Genomic DNA, 21632 nt, shown 5'->3' on the forward strand with positions numbered 1-21632 from the left:
ACACACACACACACACACACACACACACACACACACACACACACACACACACACACACACACACTCTTATCAGAAACTGCCTCTGAGCCACTCCTGTCTAGATTATAGAGGTAAGGTCCCACTAGTACATTGTTTAACCTGCTAAATCACACAGCTGGGCTTGGTATAGATATAAATTCAGAAATATAAACATGACTGTGATTTATGATGGCTGATAAGAATTTCAGACTTTTGCTCAGCTTCCTGGAGTCCCTTCGGCGGTATAACCGCATCTCTTCTCATTTTCTTTCGCTGCAGTTCTTTGGTGCTGTGGTGACCTTTGTGTACGCAGCCAGTGCTTTCTTCTCCTACTTGGACTGGAAGGGGGACGGAGGAAACGCCGCCACCAACACAGTGCCGACTTAGGGCTGCGCGGCCAGCGGTGCTGCTCCCAGGAACAAAGCTCACAAAACTCAGATCCTGACTGAGGCAAACCCTGATAATAACCACGAGATGAAATCTGTTCCAGGTGGTTTATTGTTTTAGCCATCCCAGTAATACAGTAAATATACTGTATTACTACTACTACGAAATGTAATAATCCTAGATTGCATTAAAAATACACTTGAATCATTATGTACATAAAGTTATAAATTTCAGTAATAATTGAACAAAATCTGAAAATGTGAGCAGCATTAAAAGAAAAATAAGCACAGGCTGCATGTGCTAACTACAGTGGAGGGTTATTTGGTTAGTCTGAGATCACCAGTGGAAAAAGCTGTTAGCTAAGGGAGGACCGCAGATCTCGACCTCCAGCTTTGGGCAGTTCTCTGCTGCATTCTGCATCTATCAACAAGAAGAGGAGGATGAAACCGCTGAAAGTTGGCTTCACAGTTTGGGTTTACTGGGCCTAACAGAGCCTTTCAGCAATAAAACCACCCATAATGCACCTGTAAGAAAATAATCACGATGCCGACACACTGACACTGGATATTTCTGCATGATTCAAATATCGATCCACAGGCGTGGAACACTGTTTTTGTGTGATTTAAGTGAAAGTCTGCTCCTCTCCTGCTGTACTGTACGTGCCTTTATGAACCACGCGAGTCTTTTTGTACCAAGAGTTTGGACGTTGGTGAAATCCTGCGCTGAGTGCTAGAGCTCACCTACACACTTCAAATAAACGACTGAGGTTTTTCTTTTGTGCTTATTTGAAAATATCGTTTTGTGTTTGTTTGTTTTTCACAGACAATCGTAACAACAACAGCATTTCACCGGAGAAATAAATATACTTGGAAAATGAAACATTTCTAAACACGTAAAAAACAATTTGTACCAAAAACTAACTGCAGACACACACAATCATTTTACATTAAACGTCACTTTGACAAGTTCGAAACTTAAAGACTGTTAATATAATTTATACGTCCATGAAACATATATTAGTTCTACTTTACTACTTTCTGAAAAACGAAGCATGTTTGTTTCACAGCACAGGGACAGAAATACTCGACTTCCTGTTTCAAACAGGCCGTTCCAGTAAAAGCTAAACAGAATCACTGCACACGAGTGAAAGCATGAAAATGTGAATTACAGTTGAAGAAATATTAACTTTTCAAGGAGTCACATGCAGTCGAGTGATTGTTAACAGAAAGTGGGCAAAACCTTCAAACTTTCATGGCAAACAGACACAGAGGCTCTTCCACTGACCCCTCTACATAAAACGCAGAGAAACAAATATAAATTATCCGTTACAGACGGAAGATTTACGTTAAAAGACTCTGAATCGAACACTTTCATTAAGGCCCTGGAACAATTTTCCAGAGATTCACTGAGATTCATTAAAGTCAGCATGCTTGGAGCCTCCAAGGTTCAGAGATGTGACCACCAGTCCCTGACTCAGGTCTGGACACCGGCCCTCCTTTTCCTAGAAACACACAAATACATCCAGCATTAATGTACAGTACCACACACACACACACACACACACACACGAGGTCGCACACACACACACACACACACACACACACACACACACACACACACAGGGTTCAAAACTTCATAACAAAGAGCCACGTGTCACAGCTGCCCTGTTATTTAAATGGGGCCACTTTTATAGTTATTCTCCAGCTCACAGAAAACTCACAGCTCTATATTGCAGAAACATCTCCTTGAAAGCCATGAAGTCAGTGAACGTAAGCAACATGTCAAAGATGTCACCTGACACTTCCTCCTTGTGCTGCCTGCAGAGGAAGGAGATAAACTCGTCACTTTTTCAGTGTACTTGTGTGCCACCTTGTGGTCTATTGCAAAATAACATTTCTTACGAGCAACACAACATAACTGACACATGGGCTGCTTTCAGTTCAGGTTCCACTTCTGTCACATCTTACATGAGTAACTCTTTAAAGGTGTCCATGCTGAAGCCGGGAATTCTCTCCATCAGCTGCTGCTCCAGGTATTTTTCCAGCAGGTCAACCTAAATAACAGCCAAGATTCTGCTTTAAGTCAACGTATTTGTAAAAACTGAACATCTCTGTATGAGTGTGAGAGTGAAATCTGCCCACACTTACATATTCATTAAAGATGGGCGTGTAGCTGAGCTTGTTCTCATCAGAGTCATCAAACTCACGGTAATGTTTCTCCATGAAAATCTGCTGAATCTGCTGGAAGTCGTCCTCTGAAAGAGAAGCAGTGGACATGTAGAAAGCGCGTGTTCATCACTAACTGGTGGCACTGTCAGTGCACCTACCCATGATGATGTCCTCTATGCAGCCAATAACTCCATCGAAGGCCGTGTCTGCAGCCGAGGAACTGAAGGGAGAGAAGTGAGAGAAATCAGCACAAACTCCACGAGTTCCTGCTCTGTGGTGGATTTTACACAGCAAGAGAAAATCCCAAATGACTCTGAACTTTTGCACCCGTTAAACATGTTTGCTGTACAATCACTCCACCCTGGAAAAAGAGAGAAATCGCTAAAAAGCCCAAAATTACCCTGATATTCATGCATCAAATCTGACTTAAAACAGGACGCCAGCTTCCTGCAGACGGTTAGAAAGCGTTTCACAACAACCCACCTGGAAATAGCAAAGTGCTCCTCGTCCGTATCGAACACGTTTACCATGTTGTCTCCACTACTCCGGATTTCTGAGAAGATAAAGCGAGCACACAGGTGAGCACTGCCCTTCTGCTAACACCTGTAAGATAAAACAGACAGGTAGCCAGCGCTAACGTTCACAACAAACGCAACATCAGCTCTGAAGTGTTTCCGTTACTCGCTCTCATCAGAGTCCCCGCGCGAGCAACGTCAGTTAGCCGAGGCGGCTAATCAAAGACGCACGCGGCGTTAAGTTGCCGCCATTTCTCATAAGTGAAAAAGTTCATTTACAGAAGTGTCGTGACGTGTTTAACTCACCCGGCTCCCTGATGTCCATGTCGGCTAAACTGCTCACTAGCGTACGTAATCCTGTTACCAAGGAAACGAGTGAACTTTGTGCGCCTTCGTGCTCCGTCGGGTAAAACAAAAACTACCGTATATCGGTTCCCACATTCGAAACAAGACCACATTTATCTGGAAGGGAAACAGCTGGTACTACTACTAATATTATACATCAAAATGTTCACGAATGTTGCAGATTACACTTGTTTGTTCACCAAATCATTCGCCATGAGGACGATTCACGTTTCTTCCATCAGGCCCGTTACTTTTAAACCGTCACCTACAGACGATCATTAGCCTGTTTTAGCGGAACCAGGTGATTGTTGGAGCTTAAAGATGCAAAAAGGAAATACGTATAACTCAGATGCTGCCTGACGTCCATCAGAAGCGCTGAAAATCGGAGATCATATACTTCTTTTGTTCGTGCCACAAGAGAAGAGTGAATGAGACGGTGGATCGACCATAACTTTTATTTTAAAGTATCAGTTAAAGTTTTATTATTGATATTATTGCAAATTTAAAATAGAAATCTAAAAGGTCGTATTAATATCGGTAATATTATGTAAAAGTAATTAAAATCATCTTCAGCTGCAACACTAAGGTGAGGTATTAACGAATCTGTAATTATCCTGTAGCATAACGTATTATATTTAAAGTACTTCATGTACATTTTTATGCCAAATCCGACTTCGTAGGTTATTATCATACCAAGCAGGATTAGGACTTTCCAAAAGGAGTTATTAAATACAAAATAATGTTTAAACTGTTTTGCTGTGTCACTTTTCCCCTGACACATCTGTCCTGAGTGCATCGGGCTTCATGTGAGCCTGAGACAGTGCCCAGTGTTTTCTGCACTGTAATTCTTTGTGATAAATTACCAACACACCAAGAGACAAAAACATAGCAATAGATCCCTGACTAATATCCAGAGGAGATCAGCTGTTACTTAAAGAGTTGCTGTGTGTGTTTAAAAATGTCCACATTTCACAGGCCAGTGGGTAAAATGATCAGTGAGTGTATCAATAGTTTGGTTTTGTAGCAGGAGTCACACAAAAGAACCACATGAACATACATTTATTACAAATGTCACAATCCAGGAAACAATTCTTCAATAAATCACATCTTTGGGAACTCGGGGAGATTTTCCTTTACAGATGTTTTAAATACATTCTCACACACGCACACGCGCACGCACACACGCGCACGCACACACACGCGCACACACACACACGCACACACACACACACCTCCATGGATAAGGTGCTCCAGGAAACTACAACATAGCAAACAACGACCATACCGGTCTTTTGTCATACCGAGAGATTCTGCTGTTGTCATAAACCGTTCTAGTATCGTGTGAATGATTTTACTGATTTTGTTCATGCAGCATGAAGCATCAACTCCTTCAGAAACTATAAGAACAGGATAAATGTAAAATTGCTGTCATTTGAAATGCCATTGGGCGTTTTAAAATTGTACAATACAATTTTACTGAATTATGATTTAACGTACGATTAATTTTGTCACCTGTTTCCAAAATACAAACATAATTCAGTCAACCCAGAGATGCTTCAAGTAGAGGATGGACAGAAAGACAAACACAAGGCAAAAGACGAGAAGAGGGAAGATGAAGAAAAGGGAGCAGGAGTTGTACAGAACCCGCGTTCTTACTCAGCCTGAGCACTTCTGACAAACTGCTTTTAACACAAGATCACCAGCAGCGCTGTGACGTGCAGCACGTGAACGATCAATCCACATTTCCTCCTGCAATTCACCGCTCAGCTCGTGAGCCAACATCAGCGTTCAGCCTCATTTTAAGTGACCAACTAAAAACTCTTTTTGTGGACTGAAAAGTGTCAGGTTTGTCATCACAAACCAAAAATCAAACAGCCTCTCAGACAAGCTCGACCCCTGTTCCCCAACTGTTGGCACTAATCAAGTTTTACAGTGTGTGGTGGTGCGAGTACACACTTCCCTTACACTGGTTCTTTAAAATGTGCATTTATAACCGGGAGGAAGAAACCTAATTGCGATCACTTGTATGTGACTTTAATGTAAATTTTAATCCCCACATTCTGTGGTTGCTTTATAAACGAGTAAAGCACAAAAAGGAGGGTCAAATCAATCAGTTCTTATTCAGACAGAAACACGTTATTTCTGCCATTTACTTTCTTTTGTGATTTGCTTTGTAAACTTAATCAGAAAATTGAACTCAAGCGATTAAAGTCAATTAGACAGAGTAGAATCTGAGATTTTAGCCAACAATAGAATGAAAAACCTCCTACTGGGTGATCGATCAGTACAGACGGGAAAGCTGCCCAGGGTTTGAGTGTTGGAGAAAATGAAAATGCTACAGTGAGAACACAATCACTCACGCATCTGTAAGCAAAAAAAGAAAGTAAGACACATTTCAAGTTTGTACCTTCGGTTTAATACTGTACTACAGGCTGCGTTTTCCTCTGTGACCAAGCCCCGTCACGTCTGCAGACGTGTGCATGACGGCGATGGGGTTAAATAGTAGCAGCCTCAGGACTGAAAGCACAAGTGGGGTCCTCGTGATGGAAAGGTTCTTTGTTTTTAAATAGCTTTACACGGGCCTGGAGATAAGAACTCGGTTCTGTCTGTAGCCGAGTTACACGGTCTCTGCGCTTTTATTTGGAAAAAAAAAAAGTAGAAAGTTTTCTTGGCCCAGCTTCTGCAGCGAGTTGTCAGAAGGATATAAAAGAGGAGATGTAGATAGACGAGGAAAAGCTCCTGGGGGTTCCAGCTGTCGGTTTTTTGCCCCTCCTCTCATCTCCTTTCTTTCATCTATCCACCCCTCCATTGCCACCATCTCGTCTGACCAGAATTCAGCGTTCTGCCATCATCGCCACACTGTGGCAACGTCCTCGCAGCCCTGTGGGGTAAGAGGGGATTAGAGGAGGAGGAGGAAGCTAAAGGGCTTGTGTGCCTCCGTTTACTGGAGCGAGCGCAGGAAGTGTGTCAGGAGACGTGTGCAATGAGTCTGACGCGGGTCTGGATGTCGTGGCGGCAGAGGGGGCACGTCTCTAACTGTAAGGCACACTCCATACACATACCACTGGGGAAAAGAGACGGGACAAAGTCAGATTGTTCCTGTTTAAGGAACAAAAATGAACTTGAGTTTCACAGACGTTTTATTGACAGCAGAAGAACACATACCCATGTCCACAGGGCCGCAGCTCTGTGTCGGCCATGACGTCACAACACAGCGTGCAGCAGTTGTCTCGGATGCTAACCTGCCTCATTAAGGCCAGACGCCGGTGTCTAGGAAACACACAAATACACACGTGACCTTTCTATACACATGCAGGTGCACCGTCTGCTGGGGTTTGTTCTGTCTAAGGAAAAAGAAGACTGGACACACACACGGACAGTTTTCATGCAATCGTTCCTTCGCTTCACGCCGTCTCCCTTTCCCACAGCGTTCAAAATCGATGTGTGGAGGGAGTGACTGATCAGAGTCATTACACTCATTTAGAGCCATGCATTTCAAGTTCAAAATAATCCCCAATTACCTTACGGTGCTCTGAAACAAGCTTAACCCCTTTTTTAATTAAAAAAATGTTAATTGTTGCATTTTTTGCAAATGTAAAAATAAATCAGTAAATAAAATAAAATCCAGATGTGGAATATGCAACTCAAACGGTTACATTTAGGTTTCTTTTTAAAGGTCACATTTTATGTACATTTTTAGGACGAACAAGCTAACGTTGAGCTGCTGAAGCTCAGCTGACAGATTTTCTGTGGGACAGCTGCTTAATGCGTCATGCTGCACACGGTGGTGTGGACAGACGCTTGGTTTTTAGATGCAGCCATTTCTATTGCATCAGTCTTTCCTTCATTTAGCCCGACTGTGTTTCAAAGAAAAGACAAAAACAGAGGAAATGAAAAGCTGTCCATCCTTTTCATTTGTCAGTCAGTGACAGGACACTATAACAAACACCTACGTCGAGTCTTTTCTTTGTCCACGTTATTTTGCTATTTTTGTTGATGATGTTTTAGAGACGCGATGATCCAACTGTGGCAACGTTCAAGGTCCCGTTGTTGCAACAGATCACTGCAAAGTTGAGTCAACAACATCCTGACACAGAGGAACATCAGAGCTTTGTACTAAGCAGCTGTAGCCCGTCTCCATCCTGTCTTATTAAATCAGATATGACATCAGGGTTTTGTTTTTGCTCCACTTTCAGAGTATGGTTGCGCGGTTACACTGAGCCAAGACCGAGCATCTGCCCAGAGCAAAGTTTGACGTGTAGGAGACAAATGCACTGAAGATTTTAATGTTACCGTTGAAATAAAAGTGCTGGTTTGATGCAGCCGACAGACTCTAATGAGAGGTTTAAAGAATGATGAGTGAATGAATTCGTTGTATAAAGCGCTTTGAATGCTCAGAGTAAAAAAGCTATACAAGAACCATTCAGAGGACAGTTTAGTTACAGCAGATTACACACTGCTTTCCCAACCTCTCACAGCATCATCCAACACCACGAAATAAATAAATAAAATATGTCACGGACCTATTTCATGTTTTACCTGGGCAGGATGATCTTTTCACTGGGCAGCAGTGAAGCAAAGTCATTGAAGGTGCTGAACTTGACAGAAGGTGGGTGACGGAAAGGCTTGGCCCCGAAGTTAAACTCACACTGCTGGTACGACATGAAGCTGGCTGCCGCGAAGAAGCCAGACCTGGCACAGAGGGGAAGAAAACACGGGGATAAATGAGAGAAAATGTGGAGACAGAACAAAATAAAGAGAAAAATGAGGAAAGGAGAGGAAGGGAGGAAGTGAAACATGACGAGAGGAGATGACAGACTTTGTGTGGACTCACGTGGCAGATGAGAACACCTGTTTCTCTGGCGGGAGCTGATGTCCGTTCAGGTAAAAGATCATCTGCTTTTTGCTGAGATCCAACAGGAAGCCGATGGCATCTCCTAAAGGGAACGCACACGCAGCAGAATGAAGCTTTGGCGTGCTATTACTGTTATCTGTGTGGGATGTGGGCCAGAGCCTGAATGTTGGCAGTGACAGCGTGGGCGCTAAAAATCACAAAACAGTCACGCCGAAATAACAAAGCTATTTCCAAACACTGACACTCATGTCATTATAACACAGGCTTCTTAAAATGGGAACATTTGAAAATGTCTTTAAAGTCAGCAAAATGATGGCAGCAATGCCTGATTATAACTACATGTATGTCAGTACTGCGTACCCTCCTTCCAGCAGGGGTGAGCATGAGGTTTACTGCGAGCGTTGTACCAGATTAGCTGCCTGCAGCCATCGTACGCACACGAGTATTCATCATCTCCTATTCCATAACCTTCCTGTAACACACACACACACACAGATTAGGTGGTGCAGTCAACCCAAAGGAGAATATCTAATCAGATTCAGAACACTTTGCTAAGGGCAAACTGTAAAAGTGTTCAAGTACATGGTTTAGGAACTTGCTGTCCTTGGTGGCCCATCCGATCTGCATCACCCCCGATGTGATAACCGTCACCTCGTAGTACCAAACGCCCGAATCCACACAGAATGTACAGCGCACGCTCTCAAAGGATGAGGCATCACATCGCGCCTGAAGACAAGAGCAAACAGGAGGAGGTTCAGACTTTTCAGTTACAGTAAAAACTCTGCATCTAATCTGCATTCACACGCAGACTGACCTCGAGTCCAGTCGGGGAGATCTTGAGGTACTCGCTAACATCGTTGCTGTTCAGCATGGCGTTGATATTCGTGAGGTTGACTTTTTCGTAAGTGAACTGACGACCGTCCTTTAGGACTGGATGGAGAAGAGCGGGAGAAAAATGATGGCTTTTCTTTTGTCGGTGACTCAGAGGATTATAATTGGCTCATCTAAGAAACTACACCAGCACAGAACAGGTGAAACATGGGGCTACTCACACAAGTTGTCAAGGCTCCACTGTGCACAAAATCCAACCTGCCTCTTTAGATAGTCAGGATGTTCTGCCCAAGACTCCAGAACAGCCAGACGATCGCTGATCGAAGACTCGGACACAGTCAGCTTGTTCTCGCCTAAGCAAAGGAAACCAGAACATCTGTGAACCTCGCACAATACGTCACAACACTGCTGTGTGTAAAAGAATCCCTGCACGGGAGGATCACAATTAGCTGAGCATCAGCAGCTTCAGTGCTGTTTGTGCACCGCATCGAGCTACAGTCGCCCACGTTTCAGGAGCACTCGGAGCAGAATTGACAACACAAATGGGAGAAAACATGTTCAAGAACAAACAGCATCAATAAAACGTGAGCCATTTGAAATGAAGCAAAACAAATCACATGAAACCCTGTCTCTAAACAGACCTCACAGTTCTTTATGCAGTGACTTCAATTAAATATGTAGGGGGCAGCTCAATGCTGACATTTTAGAGAAACTATAGGAAAAGATTTGTAACTGAGACCATTACGTCCTAGTCGTGAAATACAGAGAAGTGGTGGGTTTTAGTGCTATTATGCTTCATCGCTCAGGTAATGAAACTGCTAAACAAAAGCACTCATCTGAATTCTGTGAAACACTAATCGACAGCAGAAGAGCCGTTTACAGCTCCTCGGCTCATTTATCTGATAACACACGTCTTATTTCACCAGCCTAATCGTGAGTCTTCGTTTCTAAACTGGCTTCATATAGTGAGTGAACCTACTTGTCTGAGAGAACTTCTCCAAAGCGATGAGAGCAAACAGCATGACAGTGGGGTGGGCCTCGGAGCTCTGGAGGAACCACAAATATTACACATTCATTTTCCACATATTTCACCAATTAAACAAACCATTAACTTTCATGTTATAATTCAACCTTAACGCTCCCTTGAGTACTTTATAAAAAGTCGCTGCAGTGACGTGATCGCATTCATGTTCGCAGTGGCACAAATACAACCAGTCCAAAGAAACGCACTTATTCCCACTAAATTTGGCCACTTCAATATTGCATCTGTTGTCTTTGTCAGAAAATGCTGATGTGTTTTGTTGCTGTTGTTAGACCAGCCTGAAATGCGCACTGCAACAGACCCGACTTCTTTATAGCTCTGACAAAACTTGGTGACGCAGTGTCACAGAAAACAGTGCAGCTCTAATAAACAGCGAGAGCGATCCCAGCAGATGTAGCAGAGTGGTGTCCACATCTTTATAGTCCACCGTCTCTGCCGTGCATCATCGGGGATTTGTAACCTGGCCGCTCGACGTGATTGGACCTTACCAGACTTCGTTTTAAGTAACCTGAAGCTTTCTCACTGTTCTTGAAAGTAGAAAGTTACCCTAGGGCTGCTCAATTAATCGAATTGTAATCTCGATTACGATCTGGGCTTTCAACGATCATTAAAAATGACTGAGCCGATTATTAGCCCCTCCCTCGTGCTTTACTCTCGCGCTGCTCCGTGTGGCAAATCGAGCGCACCTCTCTGCGTTTCGAACACGCGTCACAACAATTAAGAGCAGCGGTCTCCAACCTTTTTTGCGCCACGGACCTGTTTATGCCCGACAATATTTTCACGGACCGGCCTTTAAGGTGTCGCGGATAAATACAACAAAATAAAACCAGTACCGGTACCGAAAAAAAGAAGATTTATTCATAACACACGTGAAAAGACCCAGGAAAACAGAGTTAACGATAAAAACGATAACAAAATAACGCTGAAAACCGATAAAACCCTGAAAAACAGACATTTCACACCTGAGCCTCAACTCTCGCGGCCCGGTACCAAACGACTCACGGACCGGTCCGAGGCCCGGGGGTCGGGGACCGCTGATTAAGAGGACCCGAGGGAAGCTCGGAAAGCTCAGCAGAAGTTATTTGGAGAGGAGAGTGACTGCTGCTGGTTGTAAAGAGGTAAAAAAAAAACTTGAGTGGTGTGGAAACATTATGGGTTCAGTCAGACGTGGATCAAGTAGACACAGTGTGTAAACTTTGCTACAGTGTAGCTGCACCACAGAGCAACACTGCAAAGCTCACTAAACAGATGTTTCCATTTTTCATTGATTTCTTGTACTGCAAACATTTGCACTGTTTTATATTATTTTTTAAAGTCATTATTCAACACATTGTTATTGTTAAATAAATATCGTCAAATAATCGAGATGATTATCGTGATTATCATTTTTGCCATAATCGAGCAGCCCTAGGTTACCCGGTGTTATAGAGCTCCGTCTGAAGGATAATAAAAGCTCTCGGACCACAAGGCATCAGCAAATTGTAGGCAATGTGCAACAGTGTCATTCGTGCAGCATACCACACACTAAACAACACCGCGTGTCTGCTCACCAGGCTCTCTAGAAGGTATTCAAGGGTTCCAGGGCTCAACAACCCAATACTGGGCAATCCTACAAAATAAAAGGTGTTGTAAGAAACAGGGCAAACATACCAAACATTTGGTCTTTCTTTAGGTTTATTGAAAACATAAAAATACCAAAAATTAAACACAAATAAACCAGAACTGTGGACTGTACCGGCTAGCTTCTCTGCCAGGCATCCCAGGACCGCAGTGGTGTTTCTGTGTTTAGCGGGGTTTAGAGCGTCTTGTTGTGCAACGGCTGAACTCAGACTCAACATGTCCGAGAGTTTCTGGAGAGCATCCTGAACAGAAAAGGAAAACTTCAGCGAGGATCATTCATTGTTTCTCCACACAACCTAAAGTCAAGCACCACAGAAAGCTGGAACGCTTCTGTTTTAAACATTTAAAAACACTTCCATGATCCTGACAGATGATGCTACAAGGACATAAACCAGGATTATTCCATGCACAGTTGGCGCGGAGCACCCACAATTTCTATTCTAAGATTGTACTGATTGAGTCTTAGGGCCCCGTGATCAGAAGGTCAGGGGTTTGATTCCCCTGAACGGCTACCCTGAGGTACCCCTGAGCAAGGTACCGTCCCTACACACTTCTACCCAGGCGGCCAATGGCAGCCCACTGCTTCACTGAGTGAATGGGTTAAATGCAGGAAGGAATTTCCCCACAGGGATCAATAAAGTATATTATTATTATTACATGATATTGTGTGAAATATAAGTTCCACTGGATTCACTGCATTTCTGTGGGATACTGTGAGGAGCTCACTCTGTTCAGAGTGTAACGGTACGGCCTCTGTCCCCACATCACTGATCATGGAAGCAGGAGGCACATTTTATTTGTTCAAAGAAGTTAAAAAAAAAGGTTGTGGGTGAAGGGGGGGGTCGGAGGGAAAAAACAAAAAAGTTTTAGCTGAATGAGCACTTCTTGTTCTACACAAGATTAATCTATCCTGGACAATAATAACAATAACTGTGATTTCATTTTTATCATTTCTAATTAATAGAAATGATAAGAAATCTACAAAAATAGCTGCACTTCCTTTAATCTGTGTGACTTGAGTGAAAATTGAAACTAATGATTAAAAATGCTGCTTCCAAATATAAACGAGCATCTTTTTAACTGAAACATATGCGCAGAGAAATGTGAGTGAGCGAGCGTCATCAAAATACAGAACAGGGGAAAGAACAAGTCAAAGATTGTTGTTCTGATTAGAGCTGCAGTCACAAACAGAAAGGCCAAGGAACGGCAGATTTAAGATCACATCCATTACTTCCTAGGTTAAAGGTCAGATTGATACCTTGGTGGGTAGAGGACACTCATCCAGGAGAAGTGTGATCACTGCAGGGCCTAGTGGATCATCCAGTGGAATCACTCGTATCAGAGACTGGACAACCTCCAGCCAGCCGTCATCTAAGAGAAAACAAGAAACTTTCAACCGAGATTTTGTATCACTTTTGTTATTTTACACTGTCGGTTTTTGGTAATCTGCCTCCTTGAGAATCAAAAGATTCGTCATTGTCATTAAGCAGTCACACAACATAATTCTGTATGATAGTTCTCAGCTTAAAACACAGAAAGACTTCAAATAAATAAATACACACAACAGGGAAACGAATAAAGAGGCAGCATTGTAGCCGCACGTTTTAAAGTGCAGGAGTCCAGTGCATGGCCCGAGGTGCCTGCATGCGTGCGTCTGTTGGTTCTTGGTCCTATACCGTCCTCCAGAAAGAACAGGCACAAAGTTTATCACCAGGTGGGCGGAGTCTACAGCTAGCTTTCCTTCTGGACATGGCCAGCATACACTGGATCCAGATCTGGGAGAGACCGTCCCATAAAGCCCTATGTTTTTCTCACTAGTTTCATGCAGCTGCCATACTCTTACACTAAGACACAAGATGCTTTTCTATTGTGGTTCTGCAACAATTCGCCAGCAGCCTTGAAGGAAGCCCAGTTAGTTTAACCTCTTAAGCACCCAAATAAGGGTGCAAAAGGGAGGAGATTGCGGAGATCATAAAGCCGCTGGGGGCTTAACAGGTTAAGCTTTCTGGGGAAGAAAAGAGCCTTTGCTGGTCCTTCTCTACCAGGCGAGATGTAAATTAAGGCACAGGCCAGGTCAGCCGTGACATGAATGCCCTAGATCTTACGGTTCTTTACCTGCTCTACCTCACGGTAGTGAGCATGTTGTGTGTTCCAAAATACATAATTAAAATCTAAGGTGCAATTATTAAATGGTCCCACAAGATTTTGCCTCATTTTCTGATGTATTCAGCTAGAACAGAGTTGCACACAGATGCTGTTTGGATACTGGCATTATATGGTTGACACTCGTGTTCTGTCTGTAGGGCAAACCAGCAGTCATTGAGCCCACACTAGCAAAAGTAGCAGCACACTTCTTGGTCTCTTTTCTGAGACTTGTTTATTCATTTGTACAAGGTGTATTTAATCTGGCTCAAATTCCATGATTTGCCCATTTCATCTGAATGATCTCCAGTGAGATGTTTCTGAAAGGAGCAAGTATCTGTGGACTGATGAAGCTGGTTGGAAAATTAAAACTAAGAAAAAGAATAAAACAGTCAACACTGTGTGAAATCAATGTCTGGGTTGTTTTTCGCATAAACTCTTAAATAATAAATACTAAGTGCAAAATATAAATTCCTTTCTCTTCTCCATCATTTCCTTTCACAGCTGCTGTTAAAGCCTCATCCAAGCAAAGCTTCCTCTGCTGTTTCTCTCACAAGGAAAGAAGATGTTTGAGTATAAATCCGTGCTCACCAACATAACCCTCGGTTGTGAGTATAATACGCAGCCTACTAAAGCATGCATTTCCTGCCCATTAGGTGACTCAGTGAGAAATCCTTTCTGTAATATCACTCATGAAAGCCAACTATCTTATGAATAATTTACATTGCTTGCACGTGTCAAACAGAAAGTGACTGGCTAGCTGACTGATTTGCTTCTTGGCTGGACTCAGGGTTCAGGACTGCAAGCTAATACCCAGCTTGGCTGCTGTCAAGCCACACAACACCGAGCCTTGTGAGCGTCAAACACCATATGTGCATGACACCAGGCTTGTGCAAGAATTCACAAGGTACCGCATACACATCCAAACACTGCACGCCTCAAGCAAATGTGAGGGCTTCAACCATATGCACACGAAACCACAAGCACAACAAAAAGAATTCAACAGAAACATCAAACTAGCACAAAATGATTCCATAAATAAAACTCACTAGATTGGGGTAAAAGTGTGAACTCTAATACATTATGTATGTGGGATAAATCACGACTGTGTCCCTTCCCCAAATGATGAACTGCTCCCCTCAGGCTGGGCAAGCTGGAGTACATATGCTGAGGAAGCAACCTTAGCTCGGGACTGCTGCAGTCTCCTCTGCTCACATTCAGTCCACTCAAACCTGATCGTGCAGGTTTTGCGTATTTTGGTCAAAACTGTGCTTACTGTTAACAAGAGATTGCACAACCCAGACCAGTTTTGAACACTACAAATTGCACAATTGAAGCGTGCATGCACACTTATCTGAATAAGGGAGATGATACATCAATTCAAGACAAACAAACGGGGACTGAAAAATGACTAGAAGAAGCTCATACACGGAGCAGATCTCATCCAAGTGCTAATGCATGGTGTCATCCAACTTTAAACTTAGCAGTGCTACCATACAGGTGTGCTTTCATTATAACCTGAAAATAATTGGATCCACTTGGAAATCCTTTGTGGTTAAGGTGAGATTAGATGGAAAATAGAGGCACAACATAAATGTGACAAACTGTTAGCTGCACTTCCTGACTACTAGCATAATCTCACCAAGACTTTGTACTGGGGAGCAGGTTTAAGACCAGGTAATGTCTGATCCAGTGGCACCTTGCATTCGTTTCTCACGAGCACCTCTGTTGGGCAACTCTTAGACGAGGCGAGAGCTGCAGCGCATGTGGGAAAGCTTTAGAAGGATAAAGCCATTGTCACACATACGGGGTCTTTTCTGACAGATAAAGCAAACTCTGCTGCTGAATCGCCACGAAATGGTAACCAGTCAGTATGATGTCCAGAAGTGCGCATTTTAGAATACCACAGGTAAATTTGGAGCAAGCAAGTTTTCAAATAGTCCAGATATATCAAAGCAGAAAAACATCTACTGAGTTCAATGCACTGTAATGATACTTCCTTAGCACTTCTCATAAACAACTCAGACATTGAGCCTGAGGGGGGAAGGGAAAGCATATGCACACAGGACTGTTAATTCCTGGAACTCCTCTCTAGTCACTAATAAAGATAAACCCTCTCGATATTAGAGAAATGGGTTCATTTGACAAACCAAGAAATGTTTTTGTCACCTTATCATATCGTGTTTTCATCACAGAGCAAGTGTTCCTTCTTTCACACATCTGATAACCTTTGAACCAACAATAAAAGCTCTTATGTCACACAGAGCCACACTTCTTCACATTTTTAAAGAACACCGACTTGCCAGAGCGGTGTTTGTTTGCTGTGTGGCTTCATGTTTTGTGTTGAGCATGTGAACGTGTTTCAGAGAAGTTTCCTTACCCGTCTCTGCCATCTCATGCAGCGTGATCATGGAGTAAGGAGGCTCTTGATCACTGAAAAACAAGGCAGGGTTTTTTGTTTTACATCTTTTTCACTTTACCCAAAAATAACAAACTTGCGCGTGCACAATTAACACAAATGTAGTGATGCTCACTAAAAGCACTCAACCAGCCAAAGTGTTTGTGACCCTGTGATCACAGCATCTGGAATAATATCAACAAATGACTCATGTCTTTGTGCGTTTCTGTGATCACAGTAATGGATATGGACAACAGTGTTATCCTGTGGAGAGGCTGAAGCGAGTGTATAGTTACGATGTATCTGGTTCAGTGGATGTAACTGATGATAACGCTTCTGTTACCATTACTTATTGTAGCTGATCCCAAAAAAATCAAACCCACTATCACTATAGCCAGCCACAGACTCGGCTTAATTCTCAGATTTCCTACCATTAGTTAGTAATACTGCAAGTGAGATGTCCTTCATTAATTTGTCATATTGTTTGCACACGGCTGGAATAATGTTTTAAACACAGCCATTTTCAAACTGAGATTATGCAATAGTATTTTAAGTCTACTTTATTTTGCCAATACATCGATTTTAAGACAAACAGTGAACCTCTAAAACACTGTTAGTCTGATTTTTTGCAGCTTATTGTTGATTCATACATGTACTGTTATCCTGAAGAGGTATAGTTGTGTGGCAACACGCTGTTAAAACAGATGTCAGTGATGTTAAATGAAAAATCTGGAAATAAAAAAAAAAGGGGGCAACTGAACAAGTGGCTGAAGCCAACATCAAACCACCGAGAGGCTGTGATGGAAAATCTGTTCTGTTGCTTTAGGTACAAACTGAGATGTCTGCACAGAAGGCTTTTAAACACGATGAAAGAAGAGTTAATAAAGACACCGTGGCTGTTATTTGGTGTATACTAAGAGACAGTTGCACAGATCTGGGACAACAGTCCCAGTGGACAGTAAAATCTCTCTTTTCTGATTATCTACAATCACAAGGAAATCAGTTTTCCTTGGGAGCATCTCTTCTTATTGCATGAACTTCAGAAACATGACTCACTGTACTACACCTCAAAATGCAAGTTGGTTCTTCAACGACAACAAATACGTGGAGGAGGTGGCACGGGCTTATGGGTTCTACTTATTCAAAGCCACAGGTTCTACAAATTAATGCTTGGAACTGCAGCTCAGAGCTCTTAATCACCTTTGTTTTAAGCAGGCTTTTGTGTGAAAGTATTGATTTTTTTCATGAATAAGCTGCAGCTGCATGCTTTATTATTAATCTTTTCTTTATAAAAGATCCCAATTTCCTGAAAAAAAGAATAACTCCCCAGTTTATTGTTATAATACCACAAGAATAACACTGAACCCTAATTGACACCTAATTGTTAACCCACTGTTAACATTACAGGTTGACGTTATTTAAAAAAAAACCAAAAAAAAACCCCAACAAGAATTAGGACAGACAGAATTTAAGAGCTGTAGACCAAGAACACCCTAAGTTTCATTTTGTTGAGCTTATTGAATAGTTGTTGGCATTTTCCAACTTACTTGTCTACAAGTGTCCTGATGACAGCCAGCGTGTCCAGCACCAGGCCATCTACATTCTGCTTTTTCCGTCTCGGCTCATGAGGCCCTCGACCTCGACGAGGTGGCCTGACCGGGTCCCTGGGCCGACTGCTCCGAGCCTCTGCGGCGTCAGCACCCACACCTGCACTGTGATCCACCCGCCTAGCTTGTCCTCGGGTTGCTCTCGATGAACCATGATGTTGGTCCTCTAAGTCACTATCTTCTCGACATACACAGCTATTACCCATGGTTCCAGAGTTGGAGACCAAACTGGCAAGTGTTTCCCAGAATGGATGAAGGGACTTTGAGGAAGAGAGGAAGAGCAGAACCTGTACAAGGCTCCTGCAGGCACAGAAAGTAATCCAGGTGGCTACTATCATATCATTTGGAGAGCTTGGTTTTGGGGGGTTCTTGTCCCTGTGGGCTGGGTGGGGCCAGTGCAAAAGACCATACTGTTGCCAAGCAGAGACTTGTGTGGGACTAGTGATAAATGGCTACTAAAATGAACCAGAAAAGGTCTGGTGATGCAGCCAGGAAAGCTCGGAACATCACAGGCAACCAAAGGCTTCAGTCAACCTCTCATCCAGGACTGGATGGATCGCTGTGAAGGCAACACAAACACAAAACAGAAAGCATTTAGCTCAGCTGCTTACTCAATCTGTCAGTGCCGCCAGCAGCAAATATTTAGACTTGCGGAAACGACACACCCCGTACGATAAATGTCAGCAGATTACAGAAGTTAATTATTGAAATTAAACATGACTCCCCTTTCTCTCAAACAAAAGCGCCACTAAACGACGTTCAGTTGTTTCAATCTATAGCTGTGCTGCTCAATTAAAAAGGCACAGTGTATCACACGGAGCAACTAAACGATGACACATTTTAGTATTGTTGACAAACAAGAGCTTTTCAGTTAGCTGACTTGCAAGCTAGCCACCCACAAAGCAAGCAGTTGTCACGTTAAAAAGGAAACTCAAGTTTCCCGAACTTGTTCTTATCATTAAAAGCCACAATGGTTCCATTTTGAACTAAAGACATACTTACGGTGCTATCTTGTAAAACAAACACCATTCAAAGCGCAGTCGAGCCAGACCAAAGTAGTTAACAAACCAGAAGGCTAACAAGGTAGCTGCGTTGTGTATGAGCTAGCCTCCGAGCTGTTAGCTTCGATAGCTGGACCCTCCTCCGATTCTCCCGTCGGACTACACAAGTTAGGTAACGAGAGGAACAACAAGCTGAGCGTGGTACTCGGGTATCAGGACACATTTACACCACCCGTCTATATTCCGCCGTAACACACCTTCGCTGAAGTAAAACAGCAACACGGTCATAGCGTACACATTTTAAACGACGCTACTAAGGAGCGCTAGCTGGTCGCTAAGTTCCGTAGCGCTGCCAGCTAAAAGGTTGGTCATCGTCAGCTGTGGATGCGAAGGCGAGACTGGAGGAGAAGGGAGGATTTTTCTCTCTAATGTTACGTGAACATAGGAGTTCTGCCTGATGGTTTTTCTCTTAATACATGTATGAGAAAATAAGAAATATATGAATTAATTTGTTCATTTTAAAAGGAAATTGATTGCGCAACACAAAGTTCAAAGAATTAAAGAAATGGTATGCTACACCTGAGTTCAGTACAGCAGAGGGGGACTATAAGACTAGTAACCTTTAAATTTGTACACATTTTATTCATTCAGCCTGAAACATTTACTAAAGTGACCCCCCCCCCTTCAAAAAGAAAGAAAGAAAGAAAGATTTCTTTTTTTTACTCTCCGAAACATCAATTAAGGATATTTTATCTATTTAGTAATGCCAGATGGACTACCTATGTGTTTATCATTCATCTGAGGTTCAAAATAATATATACCTATAATATTAACAGGTTAAGACAAATAAATCAAACGCCTAGGAAAACAAAAACATCAACACACATGCTAAACAATGTCATTTAATTTCACATGTGCAGATATTGAATACTGCAGTCGTTACATTTGAGATTTTTTTCAAAAGACATGTCCTGCAAAGCAGTCACACATCCTGCTGCGGTCCAGGGATGTATTAAAGGAGTAGTTCCGATACATCCCGGTCTTCCTCAGCTCTTCGGTGAATCTTTGTGATTTGGGGTGGAAAGTGCACGGAGAGCTTTCAAAGGTTGGAGGGAGGCGACCGTAGTCGGCGGATGTGGTCTTATACATGATGCTTTCGAGCTTTGTTCCCGCTGCAGACATCAGATCTTTTGCTTGTGGAGTAATCACGCAGGTAAAAACTGGGTTTCCGGGACTGGTTGATGTTTTGGCATCTTCTGCCTGCTGCTCTGGAGAAACAGGCATTGTTGATCTTCTATTAAAAAAGGAGGGGGAAACGATTTAGGAGATTATTTACACATTTACATTAGGTATATATGGACTCACTAATGGTCAATGGAGAGTTGCATATAGCGGGTATTAGTTTTACACGGATTTAAGATTATATATATATTTCAGTGATTACAGTTAAATTATTTTCGAGCATAGAGCGGTCCAGCGATCTTTGTGATTCATGTCTATTCATTTCTTTTAACTTCACTATCTAGCGCTAAATTTCGCGCCACTGGGTTTTTTATTGCTTGACTGAAGCGTTTTTGTTTCCAAACTACGATGTGATTCATATAATTACCTTAGATTCGTGAACTCAACAAAATACACCGACTGGTCACGGGTTGAAGACAGAGAAACATGTGGTTGCCATAGCAATGACGACCCAGGCGCTTGACCTCACATAATCTCACGAGACTTTCAAAGAAAGCGCGAGAGGACGGGGCTCCGACTCTTTTGTACTGGAAAAAAAAGACTCTCTGTCATCAGCAGCTGGACATAGTTTAAAGAAATAATTACAGCTACTGACAGATATTGGCCCTGGCAAAAACAAAAAAAACAAAAAAAACGTAATAACTTGCCTATATTTCCGAACTTTGGTTCAAATCTACCTTAAAATATTTAATAGTATCCCCCAGCTCGCTATACTAATAATTAACATTCAAGTATGAGCACTATTTTCCATCAGGTACCTTAAACACAGCACCACCTTATTCCTCTCTTCAAACATCTCCCTGAACTCATACAAGAGTCTCATATGTCAGATGTAATGCTGCTAACTGCCTCCTCTCAGACATGCTCTGGACAGTCTCACAAGCAAACACTAATCAGAGTAAACCAAGTTATATCACAACATAAAGAGGCCTGATTAGAAGACTGAGAAGAAGAAAAATACAGATTAGATGTGAAAAGCAGGTTTTTTTGCTTTGCTGTCAGAGATAAAAATCAGGCAGTCTGGCGGTCAAATAAAGGAAGACATAAAAAACAACAATAACAAGAAACCAAAAGAAACCACAGTGTGTGGCCACTGTTTGATATTGCATGATCTTAAGTGCAAAATAATCATTGGAGAAAGAGTGACGGTATGTGTTGCTCACCAAAATATAGAACATACCACAACCCATGGGGCACTAAATAACCATAGACACACATGCATGCATGCATGTGGTAGAAGACAGAGACATGAAACTCAACTAATCGTCACTTTAAATATGTGGGAGGGCTGTGACAAAGCAAGGACTTGAATGGTGACTGACCATTTTCTGCATACAGTTTTTGGGTCCCAATGATCAGTGAATCAGGTCATTTAGATAATACTCTAAAATAACTCCTGATGGGCTAAACTTGCCTTCAGGTGGCATACAAGGCTGTATACTGTGGAGCATAAATGCCACG

General features: G+C 42.5%; 4 protein-coding genes across 6 annotated transcripts in view; 1 reads left to right on the forward strand and 3 right to left on the reverse strand.

Annotated features, from left to right (window-relative positions):
* pllp (plasmolipin) overlaps positions 1-439 on the forward strand; it is a 7261-nt gene extending 6822 nt beyond the window's left edge. The window contains exon 4 of the mRNA XM_005734712.2: positions 298-439. Coding sequence (XP_005734769.1) covers positions 298-405 — 108 coding nt within the window. The 3' untranslated portion in view covers positions 406-439. The remainder of the gene's footprint in view (positions 1-297) is intronic.
* Positions 440-1248: 809 nt separating this feature from the next.
* arl2bp (ADP-ribosylation factor-like 2 binding protein) lies at positions 1249-3772 on the reverse strand. Of its 3 annotated transcripts, XM_005734715.2 has the most exons (8): positions 3634-3762; positions 3395-3550; positions 3057-3126; positions 2732-2793; positions 2553-2659; positions 2373-2458; positions 2126-2222; positions 1249-1906 (listed from the first exon to the last, which is right to left on the reverse strand). In XM_005734715.2, exons 2-8 carry the CDS (start codon positions 3411-3413, stop codon positions 1808-1810), a joined length of 540 nt encoding a protein of 179 aa, XP_005734772.1. In that variant the 5' UTR covers positions 3414-3550; positions 3634-3762; the 3' UTR covers positions 1249-1807. The 3 variants fall into 3 exon arrangements, with proteins under 3 accessions (XP_005734772.1, XP_013766776.1, XP_005734771.1); XM_013911322.1 differs by having other exon boundaries at positions 3057-3176; positions 3395-3772; XM_005734714.2 differs by having other exon boundaries at positions 3395-3762.
* An 889-nt stretch (positions 3773-4661) lies between these two features.
* rspry1 (ring finger and SPRY domain containing 1) lies at positions 4662-19335 on the reverse strand. The gene is made up of 15 exons (XM_005734713.1): positions 18931-19335; positions 17869-18487; positions 16304-16356; positions 13040-13152; positions 11897-12023; positions 11712-11770; positions 10099-10165; positions 9341-9472; positions 9103-9218; positions 8871-9014; positions 8649-8760; positions 8268-8370; positions 7973-8125; positions 6599-6703; positions 4662-6497 (listed from the first exon to the last, which is right to left on the reverse strand). The coding sequence occupies exons 2-15, from the start codon at positions 18264-18266 to the stop codon at positions 6401-6403; spliced, it is 1779 nt and encodes a 592-aa protein (XP_005734770.1). The 5' UTR covers positions 18267-18487; positions 18931-19335; the 3' UTR covers positions 4662-6400.
* Positions 19336-19815: 480 nt separating this feature from the next.
* pierce1 (piercer of microtubule wall 1) lies at positions 19816-20643 on the reverse strand. The gene is made up of 2 exons (XM_005734716.1): positions 20539-20643; positions 19816-20223 (listed from the first exon to the last, which is right to left on the reverse strand). Exon 2 carries the CDS (start codon positions 20211-20213, stop codon positions 19887-19889), a length of 327 nt encoding a protein of 108 aa, XP_005734773.1. The 5' UTR covers positions 20214-20223; positions 20539-20643; the 3' UTR covers positions 19816-19886.
* Between the last annotated feature and the right edge of the window lie 989 nt (positions 20644-21632).

This window comes from Pundamilia nyererei, unplaced genomic scaffold, assembly GCF_000239375.1.
Source record: "Pundamilia nyererei isolate P.nyererei 1_Seehausen unplaced genomic scaffold, PunNye1.0 scaffold00060, whole genome shotgun sequence".
Taxonomy (NCBI): Eukaryota; Metazoa; Chordata; class Actinopteri; order Cichliformes; family Cichlidae; genus Pundamilia; species Pundamilia nyererei.

Excerpts from the sequence above, each read along its gene's own strand:
- arl2bp (XM_005734715.2), bottom strand. Across the intron at positions 2,794-3,056 it reads GAGCACTTTGCTATTTCCAG|TTCCTCGGCTGCAGACACGG; the intron begins GTGGGTTGTTGT and ends CTCTCCCTTCAG. Across the intron at positions 2,660-2,731 it reads CATAGAGGACATCATCATGG|AGGACGACTTCCAGCAGATT; the intron begins GTAGGTGCACTG and ends CTTCTCTTTCAG.
- rspry1 (XM_005734713.1), bottom strand. The coding sequence starts at position 18,266 with ATGATAGTAGCCACCTGGATTACTTTCTGTGCCTGCAGGAGCCTTGTA. Across the intron at positions 11,771-11,896 it reads CCTGGCAGAGAAGCTAGCCG|GATTGCCCAGTATTGGGTTG; the intron begins GTACAGTCCACA and ends TTTATTTTGTAG. Across the intron at positions 8,371-8,648 it reads TCACCCCTGCTGGAAGGAGG|GAGATGCCATCGGCTTCCTG; the intron begins GTACGCAGTACT and ends CGTTCCCTTTAG.
- pierce1 (XM_005734716.1), bottom strand. The coding sequence starts at position 20,213 with ATGCCTGTTTCTCCAGAGCAGCAGGCAGAAGATGCCAAAACATCAACC.